This window comes from Triturus cristatus, chromosome 2_1, assembly GCF_964204655.1.
Source record: "Triturus cristatus chromosome 2_1, aTriCri1.1, whole genome shotgun sequence".
In the NCBI taxonomy this organism is placed as follows: domain Eukaryota; kingdom Metazoa; phylum Chordata; class Amphibia; order Caudata; family Salamandridae; genus Triturus; species Triturus cristatus.
Genome location: NC_140581.1, coordinates 486,577,127 through 486,589,209, shown reverse-complemented (window position 1 = coordinate 486,589,209; position 12,083 = coordinate 486,577,127). Strand labels below are relative to the sequence as shown.

The window sequence follows — 12,083 nt, the reverse complement described above, 5'->3', positions numbered from 1 at the left end:
CTGTTCTGGTCTTCTTGATGCACAGCACCGTCACAAGGGAGAGCTGGGCTGAGTGGAGGGATCTTTGGGGTGCGTGGAACGAGAGGTAGTGGAAGAGAAGCTTGAAGGTGATTCTCTTCTCGACGGGGAGCCAGTGTAGTGCCTGCATGTATTGGGTGATGTGGCAGTGGCGCAGTATGTTGAGGACTAGTCTGGTGGAGGCATTTTGGATGTTCTGGAGTTTGCGGGTGAGATTCGCGTTGATCCCAGTGTTGAGTGCGGTGCCGTAGTCCAGTCTGCTGCTGATGAAGGCATGGGTGACGGTTTTCCTGTGTTCGAGAAGAATCCAGTTGAAGGTCTTTTGTAGGAGACGGAGGGTGTGGAAACAGGATGAGGTGACGGCGTTGATTTGGCGGTCCATTTTGAGTTTGGGGCCCAGGATGATTCAGAGGTTGCGTGCATGGTCTGTGAGCGTGGGTGGGTTTCCGAGGGTGGGGGGCCACCAGGTGCCATTCCATGCTTCGGGGTGTGGGCCTATGATGAGTACTTTAGTTTTGTCCATGTTAAGTTGTAGGCAGCTGTTCTCCATCCATCTGGCGACCGCTTCCATTCCTTGTTGAGAGTTGTGTTTGGAGATGTTGGGTTCGTTGGATAGGGAGAGGATGAGTTGAGTGTCATCTGCATACAATATGATGTTGAGTACATGTGAACTGACGATGGATGCGAGCAGGGCCATGTAGACGTTGAACAGGGTGGGGCTAATGGAAGATCCTTGGGGGACTCCGCAGGTGGTTGGTGTGGGATCCGAGAGGAAGGGAGGGAGTCTGACTCGCTGTGTTCTGCCAGTGAGGAATGAGCGGATCCAGTCGAGGGCTTTGTTCTGAATTCCTGCATTGTGGAGTCTGCGGGCTAGGGTGAGTCTGTGTAAAAGGCTCCTTGGGGGACTCTGCAGGTGTTTGGTAGGGGATCCGAGAGGAAGGGAGGGAGTCTGATTCACTGCGTTCTGCCAGAGAGGAATAAGCGGATCCAGTCGAGGGCTTTGTTCGGAGTCCTGCATTGTGGAGTCTGTAGGCTAGGGTGGGACTGTGTCGAAGGCTGCGGAGCGGTTTCTGTGGTTCTTCCTGAAGCCTGATTGGGCGGAATCAAGCATGTTGTTTTCATCAATGAAGGAGGCGAGTTGGCTGTTGACAGCTCTTTCAATGACTTTAGCCGGGTACGGAAATAAAGAGATAGGTCTGAAGTTCTTGAGGTCGTTGGGGTCCACTGATGGATTTTTCAGGAGCGGGTTGATCTCGGCGTGTTTCCATTCATCGGGGAGGGAGGTGGTCTCGCAGGAGCAGTTGTTGATTCTTTGCAGCTCGGGGCGATGATGTCTGCGACTCTGTGGTAGATGTGATAGGGTCAGGAGTCCATGGGGGCCCCGGAGTGGGTGGTCTTCATAGTCTTTAGGGCGTCTTCGATGCCGAGGGCGGTCGAGCTGTCCAGTGTCGACTGTGAGGTGCAGGGAGCGGTGGGTGTGGGTTTCTTGTCGAGGTTGTTGTCGTCGAAGTAGTCATAGATGGTCTTGATTTTGTGATGGCAGAAGGTGCTGAGTCTGTGGCAGAGATCTTGGGAGGGTGGGATGTTGGTAGTCTCACTGTTGGTTGGGTGAACTCTTTGCTGATGCAGAAGAGTTCTTTGCTGTTGTGTGCGTGGGTAGAGATTCTGTTCTGGAGTGCTTTCTTCCTTGAGTGTCTGATGAGTTTATGGTGGGCGGTGGTGGCTGCTTTCTAGTTGTTGAGGTCTGCTGGGGTTTTGGAGTTCCTCCATAGCTTGTCGAGGCGTCTTCTGGTTCATCTAAATTTCCAGAGTTTGGTGGAGAACCAGCTGGCTTTCTTGGCGTGTGGGTTGGAGGATTTCCTGAAGGGGGCAATGGTGTTGGCGTAGTCAGTGATCTATCTGTGTAGGGTGCGGGCGGCGGTGTTGGGGTTGTCTGTGACAGTGGGAGTGGAGCCGCTGAGGGAGAATAGATTGTAGATTTTGTTTATTAAGATTTGATAAAAACATCCCACAAATGTCAACAAAACATATTAAGTTAATTACGGCAAAAATATTATAGTACTAAGTCTCTTTTTACAATGTCAATATCAGTACAGAGAGATATAAAATCTGCCATGATATCATTATGACAGTTCTAAAAAGTGAGCAAAGAATTTAAAAACCATGTATTTGTCGTTGCGTGAAGATCACAAATAAACTTCATGGCTTCCTGTGCACTACGCACTCCATTCTTTAAAAGTTGAAGATGTGATGAATGCTAAAAGTGACAGACAGACAACATGAGAGAGATCCAGATTGTAGATTTTACAATGCAGGCAGTTACAATCACTCTTTGGTACACTTAGTATTGGTCCCTTGAAATACCTCCATAAAAAATAGTTGTCCAGAGATTTTCATTTTTGATTTGTGTTTTTGTATCATAAGAGAAGTAATTTAGCTTGGGTAGACATTGCTAATCTTGGCTGAATGTTTTTTTTTTTTTTTGGAAAACCTTTATTGATATTTCAATCAATTACACGTATGGGCCTACAACCCCCGGGGCCGGCCGCTAAACAGTCAGAATAACAGAAAGCAATTTTATCACAGTCAGCACCTCGGGGAGCAGAATCTCCACGCTAACATACTCTCAGTCTCTGAACGGCCCAAGTAGGAGACCAGGATAATAAAGGTTTACATTTTATAATAGAGGAGGATGGAAGGATCAGGTGCCAAACAGTTTCCCAGCAGCGAAAAATGGCAGGCAGAATGATGAACGTAAACAATAAACAGCAGTCTATCTAAGCAATGGCGCTGAAACAGGAAGTTCAGGATGTGGAGGAATATCACGGCCACTTGCGCCCGCAACCCCCTGCCCTAAGACCCAAGAAACACCACGGAAATTATGGCACACAGGAAACAGCAGCGATTATCAACTAAGGAGTTCTACCATGCTGATCCCAGAAAAAGACAAAGAAGAATAAAAGAAGAAAAGGAGGCCATGGAAAAAAAGGGGTTAAAGACTAAAGAATCCCCTCCCCCAACCCCCCACCCTGCACCTCTGCAGATGAGTACGGCCCCCCCCCCCCAGCAGTGTGCCTGTCGCCCCGGAGTCAGACCCGAAATATAGAAGAAACAGAGAAAAAGGAGTAGGAAAAGAACCCCCACCGGACGGGGGGGTAGAGAGAGTATTAATAAACTGGAGGAGGGCCTGCAAAACATGCCCCCGGCTTCTGCCTCCCGCACCATATATTTTCCCGCAAAGCATACCATAAACAACACAGGATCGACCCTGTCAAAGAAAAGTAAGGAGCATTACGCACTTAGTACACTAACAGTTCTGCCGTGAGAGCACGCAACCCCCGAGCCCGCCCGCCTATTAGATGACCACGTCTGAAGGATCATCCTTATCCTTGGCCACTCTTTGCAAATCTACCCATGCATACCCATCGACCCAGTGCCAAGTCCAATGTTACAAGGAAGAGGAGCGTCCAATAAAGGTCAGGAAGCGACACACCCAGGTAGGGTAGAAGGCTCTGAAGATCGACACAGTCAGCTCTATGAAGGGTCGTCTTTCCCAGTGCTGCCCCAGGATTTACACTGCACACCAGGTCCAGGAAGGCGAAAAAGCCAGAGCAGGCGACCGTTGCTTGGATATTGCCTGAGTCGCCGGAAGCCGGGCACAGGACAAGGCCACCACCCCCCACTCAGGTCCAAAACCTCCGGAACAGTCCAGGTCCACAGCCAGCTGAGCGCACGTTAGCATACTGTCCGGAGTGTCCAGTTGTGCACTATTCACAGGGGCGGCCACGACACTGTCCTCCCGCGTGCAGCGCAGGAAGTCCCAGCGCACCTGGGGACAGGCAGGCCGCAACTGCTCCGACGCTGTTATCACTCCATCGAGCTTATTCCCCAACACCCAGGCGCCGTGGACCAAGGTGGAATGAAGGGCACCGAGAGCTTCGAAAAGGTCACCGTACCCCAATACAGCTCCCGGCGCTCGCTCCGCTACGCTCCTCAGAGTCGCACCCTCCCAAGCTTGCTGCGACCCAGTGCACAGGATGGTGGACCTCGTCCTTCCAAAATGGCCGCTGGGTAGGTCCAACCCAGTTTGGGACCGGGACTCAGGCACGAGCGCCTCGGGTTCCATGTCACTGGAAACAGGGTTCCGGGGGCAGGCAAATAATGTGTCCGGTGTGTGGTCACGGGCCACAGTCAGCCCCACCACGGACCAGCGCCCGCAAAAATCCGGGAGCAGCCCGCAGGAATCGGGGCGAGTTACGGGCGGCGTCCGGGCAGCTCACCAGCGAAGGCTGAGGCAATCACCGGAGAGTCTTGGAGTTGCCACCTCGGGCATGCACTCGTTCCGCCACGCTTAGTGGTAGGAGCGACCACGGCGAAATGTAGGCCGATATTCGCACCGCTCCGGTAGTCCGACTCCACCCAGTCACCAATGGCCGCTGTTGTTGAACTGCCGCCCGGCCATGGTGTCCACTCGAGGTCCCGGTTCCAGGGTTGCACAGGCCGCAAACTTCAGACGGACATTTCTCCGGCGGTACCGCTGCCAGAAACTTCGGGGTCACACTATCGGTTGCCGCTCTCGTTCACCAACACGGGCAGATAGCGCAGGCTAAGGATCTCATGCAGGATATCTGTGCGGGGTGCGGAGGTTCACGGAGCCGGGAGCCTACGCAGCTGTCCCGGTCGCCATCTTGGCTCCTCCTCCGGCTGAATGTTTCTTGACGACATTTTTAAAAATGGCGGATGTGTTGAAGTGATGATGTAATATTTCAGAAACTATGATACCTACATACTTCATTTTGGTGTCAAAACATAGGTTTTGGGGGTCAAGTAGTCTTATAGAGACAGAAAATAACTACTCAGAGCAACCCTTCTGCCATTTTCCAAAATGGCGGCTCAATAATGATATTTTAGCCATTATATTGGAAATTAATTTTAATATTGTTTTTGTTTCAGGTTTCCAGTTGATTCAAATTCATAAACATGAGTGAAGCAGGTGGTAGAGGAGGATCTTTACCTCTTGTGAGAGTGGTGCTAACTACAAAATCTGAGGACTCCTTCAACAAGAAAAATGTATCATATCCCAAACTAATCCAAAAGAAATGCTAACATCAACTGCGGCAGGACAGAAGAGAGTTTAAGATGTTGCAGAAATACGGCAAGATGAAGTTCACAAAAGATTTAAACTGATGGATGGAGAGGATCAAATATGTTATCATTGTAACAACAAGTGCTACAAGTCATATACAATGGAAAAAAGCCTGGAAAAAAATTGTCAAAAATAGCAGAAACCAGTGAATTGCAACAAGAATCCACATCTTCTGAGAAAGCGACAACAATCAAACCCAATCCCCATCCACTTAGAAGATCGATGGCAGCCCCTTGTCTAACTCCAACAACTGATCAGAGAGCAGAGGATCTTCAATGTGTTATCTGTGGTTTAGACAGAACAAGATCCTAAGGGATTGATTAAAGAACAAAGTACAGAGTATGTGAGTATCAAAGGGCAAACATGTTTTTATCTGCAGCTACTTTCTTACAAGATGAAGGTTTCAGCTGAGTAGCTTATCTTAACAGCAAGGTGAATGTATTTGCAGCGGATTTGTATGCCCACCTTAACTGCATGCGTGCATACATTCGAAAATATGAATGTACAATGAACTCCTAGAAGCAATGTTACCTCCAGCCTTCAGTTGCACTCTTTGAAAAAGCAAATGAAGTTTTAAAGCGACTCTTGAGTGCTGGCTATGGGTTCACACTCAGTGAGATCAGAGAAATAATGGTCAATTTCTAAGGTAATACAACAGCAAAATACTGGAGTAAATGAAGGCACATGTACTGTGTTTGCATTTACTAAATAAACTTCTTTTTATTCACAGATGTTCAATTAGAAAAACAAAAGCAATAACATTTAGAATGTCCGCAGTGTTATTCTAATCAGAAGTTACACAGAAAAAATCTTCTGTGTCCTTAACAGTTGTATCATTACTGTTTTTGGTTTCCTGTGCTGGCAGTGACCCTTTCTGTGCCTGATCCTGTACTAGCCCCTGCCGCCTCTCAACTGCCAACTTATATTGACCTCACACACTGACATGCTTCTTGTGCTGGATGCATAATCACTCTCCTGTGCAGGTGTACCCACTTCCCCAGCATGCATTTTAAGAGTCTGCAGCACTTCCAGGCCATTTGTTACCCGACCCAAGTCTTTAGCAAAGTCATGGCTGCAATGTGCTACCTGACCCTGGACGTTTATTGTATGGTGAGAAAAGACCCTGGCAGCTGTGGACACTTTCTTCACCTGTCTCCCATATCCTTTAATTCTGGCAAGCATGTGCTTTGATAAATGAAAGCACCATACAGATGTCCATGCTTGTTGACATGGTTGCTGATAACAGTGCATCAACCTTACTCCCTGGTGCCTGTGCAGCTAACAGTTGTTGTTGATGCACTTTTAACACAGATTTCCCAAATGTCAGGAATTGACCTTTTGGAGGTATACCACCCTGCCCAGCCTCCCAAAGGACATGTGCTCTTCTTGTAGGAGGATCTTTGCCCTGCATTCTGAGTCCATGGAAGATTGCGAGATACCTTGACACAGCTGTGCTTGGGGCCATCGTTGCTGCAGTGTGTGCCTGCAGTTATCTTGGAGCACTGTGCTGCTGGTTTGAGAGGTTTGTGTTTAGCTGCAGTGGTTGGTTTCCTTCATCATAAGGTGCTGCGATGCAACTCACGTAGCTTGTCTTCTCGTATTACGGTTTCTTCAGACTGAAATGGGATATCATTGGTAGAATAAGAAATGTGTTACAGTTAGATGGAAGTAGATTGTTGAGTTGTTTAATAGGTGGGACCTGGACGTTACTGGTGTTTCGTTCATTCCTTGAATGCATGGATGGTTGTAGGCCATATCGTGTCGAAACTCCATTTCCTGATTTCGTAAGCATTGTTGTGTTCTCAATGCACTTCACCGGCCTTACAGGTTGTTGGGATGGAGTGTTGTGGAGCCTGTACATGTCAGGTGCTAGTCATGAATGCAGAGTCATCCCCGAAGCATGCGTTGTGAGCCAAATATACACATGTATGATCGGCTTTCATAGTGCTGACACTGACCTGCTGGTGGTGCTGCAGAGTTTTCGATGTTACTTACTCTGGTGACTGCCTCAGCCACAAAGGTTGTGTCAATCACCTCCTGCAGAAGGTTGGGCCATGGCTGAGTAGATGAGCCCTATTCATTTTCATTTGCTTCCTGGCTCCTGCAGAAACCTTTCCCTTCATCCTGGAGTACATAACATACCAGCTTTTGCGAATTTCATCTGTACTGTGAGTGGTAACGCTGATGGGATTTGTGTCCTTTTGGATGCTTTGCCATATGTGAAGCTTCATGGCAGTCATTGTTGGCCACACACTCTTCAACCGGGATCTCCAGTTTTATTTCAGTAAGTCTTCCTTTTCTTTCTCTCTCCTCTCTTTCAGGCTCCTGACTGGCCATTTACATTCCCCCTCTGTATCTGTCTCCTGAGCCATCCTCTGACAAATACTGTGGAAGGTGTGGTTCACTTCCTAGTTGTGAGGTCACCAGGAGCAGCCGGTGAGACATTCACTGTTTAGCAAACTTTAATTATTCGCTATTAGCTAATCGATAATTTAGAATAGCGATTTCTAACAAATCACTATTTTTAGATGAAAATCTACAGGATTTGCAATTCAGTATTTGTGATTTGTTAAAATCTGCAAATACTGAATTGCAAATTTCCGCCTTTATACATTGGGGACTACGGGGCATATGTACAAGCCCCTATCGCCACGGGAATATCACTTTTTGTGACGTTCCCGTGGCGATAGGGGCCTTGCCTTGCGTACAAGGCAGCGTTAAGCCACTTAACATGGCTTAACGCTGCCTTGTACACTTAGCGTGAAAGGAGAAATGCATTATTTCTACTCGTTTTTGCTTTTTCCATGTGTGCTGCCTTGTGCAGCACACATGGAAAAAGCAAAATACCATGGTTTGTTTATGTACAGGAAGGTGTCCCTTCTTGTACATAAACAAACCTTTTAAAAAAATGCCATTTTGTAACTTTCATGTGTGCTGCATGAAGCAGCACACATGAGTTACAAAATGACATTTTAGGATTGTTTATGTGCAGGAAAGGACACCTTCCTACACATAATCAATCCTCCCCTGCATGCAGACACCCTTGCACTCTGGTGCAAGGGTGCCTGCGTTGGTGCTAAGTTGTTAAACATAGCGCCGTCGCAGGGGGAAACACAAGGCTGCACCACATTCTTGTAAATAAGGTGCAGCCTTGTGTTTCCGAAGTGGCGGAGCGTGTCGTTAAGCCCAGGAGGCTAACGACACACTCCGCCACTTCATTGTACATATCCCCCTATGTCTTTTGCATAGGGTGAGCACTTCCTTCCATGTCATTGTGGACAGTGTTTCTAGTTCTGAATTTTCATGTGATCATCTAACGCATTCTGTGAGTTGTAGTCTTGTTTTCCTTCCATTAACCTAATTAGACTATCACACCAGGGGCTGTGTTAAAGATAAGGCGCACTGTTCCAGTTTGTGCCACGGCACACTTTGCCGGGAGCAAAGGTGGGCATGAACCATCGGGACAATTTGTTTGGGGCCTTGCGAATGACGCAGTTAGTTATGTGGATGTTTTTTATGTACGTGTCGTTTAATTTGGTGCAACAGAACTCAGTAAAACTGAAGCCAGTTTTAACAGGAACCAGTAAAACAACCAAAAAATTATACTTTATACAACAGACGGAGCAGACTTCCTTCCTAAATAAAGATCTTGCTCACTGTTGGGCCCCCCAGGGAGTCTCCTTGAACATATTTAACACTGATACAATAGTGCCCCTAGTACGCTTACCTAACAGTTATCCCCTACCATGGAACGTTCTCGAGCCGGACTGCCTGGGCTCCCCGTGACTGCAGGACTGCAGAGTGCAGACACAGCATGAGAAGCACGCACAAGTTGAACTCGAAAATGCTGGATTTGGACAACTCTTCCCCCAGGCTCCAGCACACCAATAAGCAACTGTTGCTGCTGGGTCTCGTGGAAGAGGCACAGGTTTCTGCCACACCCCGTGTCATTCTGTAAGATGGACTGCCCTGCCCCCTGCCATTGGAATTAATGGGGAGCTTCTGACTCCTCCCTGGGCTATACAAATAACGCCCAAATGAAAAGCTATTCTGGCAGTGATACACAGATCCTGCCCACTTGTGTGTTGTCACTGCTTTGCTTTCTGGCTTCAGGTCGTAGAAATCTTCGCCCAGCCGAAAGCATGTGCAGCAGAGCCAAGGGCCATCCTCCCCCACCCCCCTAAAAAAATCGGATTTGCATATGTTTGTTCACCGAGCAGCCAGCAAACTTTATTGCTAGCTGATCGGTGTCTGATCTCACATTTTTTTAATCCCTCAGGGTGGCAGGGCGACACCCATCTCGCCCGTGTACACCAGCCGCCCCTACTCCAAAGCCTTTGATACTTTCTACTGCTGTCTCCTATGCTAAAAGTAGACTGCCCAATATCGCCATACTAAAATGGGGGCAGGGATGCCGATAGCTTAAGTATGAAAATACCTGTATGTGAAAGGAATATTTGCATAGTTTTTTATCATAGTTTTTTAAGTGGTGAGAGGAAATGGAGAAGAGAAGCTGCATGGAGAGATGTATTTATGATTCGGAAATGTCAAAAACAGCTGAAATATGGACAAACTCTGATAAGTCAAGGGTTCTCCTTTTGATGGAGGGTTGCTGGATCAAGTATGAGCATAATTGAAGATGTGACTGCAGTCTGCTGTGTCAGAGGCCTATGTCTGCCCTATATTCTTGTTAGCGCTTCATCTGTTCGATAGCTGTATCCTACAATCACAGGCGTTAGAGACACCTCCAAATGCCTGGCAGCAGTCTCGGCCTACCTGCTTGTTTTGCCGGCACCCCAAAGATGATTCCTACGGTGACGACAGCGGCCACAGCCAACAGAACCAGAAGCGCTATGGAGGTGATGAGGAAGCCTCTCCGGCACGTGCAGCTTTCGCCATCTATTAGAAAACAGAGCATTGACAGTCCTTATCTCTCATTCAGCTTGCATTCAGTGTAAACATTGCGTACGTTGTTTATGTGCCCATTCTAAAAATGAAGAGCGTTAAATAAACTGCTACTTACTTAGAATCTGTTCACACAAATAGTACAATAGCAAAGAGTTGTGAGTCAATTGCTTTTTAAGAGTGAAGCAATGACATGAAAACCTAATCTGGGAAGCAACACTATTAAAAGCTGCCAGCTCAAACTTAGCACAGATATGATAAAGACACTGCAGTGCCTGTTTGTTTGTTTAATGGATTACAGTAACATCCAAGCTTAACAGACTCAGAAGTTTAATATTTTCAATTACATCATATAGTTTAAAGAACCGTTGAAACTTGGCAGACTACCAATTAACCAAACCTTTAATTTAATCACAACCATTTTCTTCCGACAAAATGCAAAGTATGTATTTTTAAAATGCTACATAAGAACTCGTATATGTTGCTAAAAAGGAGTACAGTTAAGCATTTTATACATCACGCGAGGCTAGGCCAATGATGATATATTTGTGCTGGTTTTTAGGTCTCGCCTGCGTTGCAGCGCATGCGCTGTTCGTCTTGGCGAGACCTATAGTTGTTGCTTTTCTGTCTAGGTTCTTCAGAAGCGGGGTTTGTGTCCACCCTGTCTCCTTTAGGCCCCGCCCAACCTGACTGGAGATTCTGCTCGTGCACGGCATCAGCGCAACAGAGGACCTTCAGGCAGTCTCCTAACACGGTCAGCCCTCATGCCCGCAGACTGCCCAGGCTGCCGCACACTCACCGCTGTGTCCCGCCCTCTTTTTTCCCTTGCCTTTTTCCTTTCCTGACTCAGCACCTCATTTTGCTTTCTTATAGAACTCGATCTTTTTATCGTCTCTCTCACACCCTCTTCCTGTCTTTCTGTCTGTCGCGTCTTTCTCGTACTCTCAGGGCCCCTCTCTGTCTCTCTCCAACACTGTCTCTCTCATCTCTTGCTGTTTCTCCTTGTGTCTCGTCCTTACTTTCTCCATCCATGTGTGTCTGTTTCTCACATCCTTTCACACTGCATCTTGTCTCTGACTCGACTCGCATCACTCCCCCCTCTCTCCCGCCTGTCTCACGTTGCCCCCCACCCCCTCCATGGGTATCTGCCATGTGCATCTCTCAAACCCCGTTTCTCCCCCCACACACACATCCCTCTCTCCTGTCCCCCACGGGTTCGTTTCCCTCTTCTCTCCCTTCCTCCATGTGTCTGTGTTGCTCATGTTCACCCCCCACCACCACTTCTGTATATTTCTTTCTAACTGGCTGTGACCATGTAGACGTTATGTAACAAACGCTGATTGAATAACCCGTGTTTTTAATGTATTCCCTTATAGTAAGAAGCACCCCGGAAGTAGTCGCCAATATCCAGGTTGGACGGAGAGGGGCTGGCTGCAGGGACTCTGGGCTACCCGGTCTTACCACTCGTTCTGGTCCTGCAGAGGGTGGTAGGATAGGGGAGGGTGTGACGATCAGTGGAGGGGTGGGAGTGACTGGTAAACATTCAGGAAGTGGTTATTTTCCACACAGGCCAAAAGAGCCAGGAAACAGCCCATTCCAGTTAAAAGTCTAGTTTGCAGCAGTTGAGTGTTGTAGTAAGGGTTGAAAGGTTATTGAGAGCCAATGTGATGTTAGATGCATGTTTGTATCTGGTTGTGGTGACCAATGGAGTTTACAGTTCAGAGGGAACTAAATCATGTCAGTTGTTGATTATTATCATAACTATTGTATGCTTAAATAGTGATTTCTGTGTAATAAAGCATTGCAGCGTTTTTATATTAAGTGATTTGTGTATGTTTTCTACACCGAAATAAAATCAAAATACATATTTAAAACATTTCCAAGCTATGAGTGTTGTGCAGCCGACTCTGCCCAGCCTTCCTGTCTTAAAACCTGCCAATTTATTTCCTGTCCTGTGACCTTCCCTTTCCCAGCCCTTGAAAGAAATATGCCTGCACACATGTTACTGACTCTA

At 47.4% G+C, this 12,083-nt stretch overlaps 1 protein-coding gene across 1 annotated transcript in view; it reads right to left on the bottom strand.

Moving 5' to 3' along the window:
• The window catches only part of LOC146865519 (low-density lipoprotein receptor class A domain-containing protein 1-like), a 457,847-nt gene that overhangs the window by 70,154 nt on the left and 375,610 nt on the right, over nucleotides 1–12,083 (bottom strand). The window contains exon 4 of the mRNA XM_085632335.1: nucleotides 9,941–10,063. Within this exon, the coding sequence (XP_085488461.1) occupies nucleotides 9,941–10,063 (123 nt within the window). The remainder of the gene's footprint in view (nucleotides 1–9,940; nucleotides 10,064–12,083) is intronic.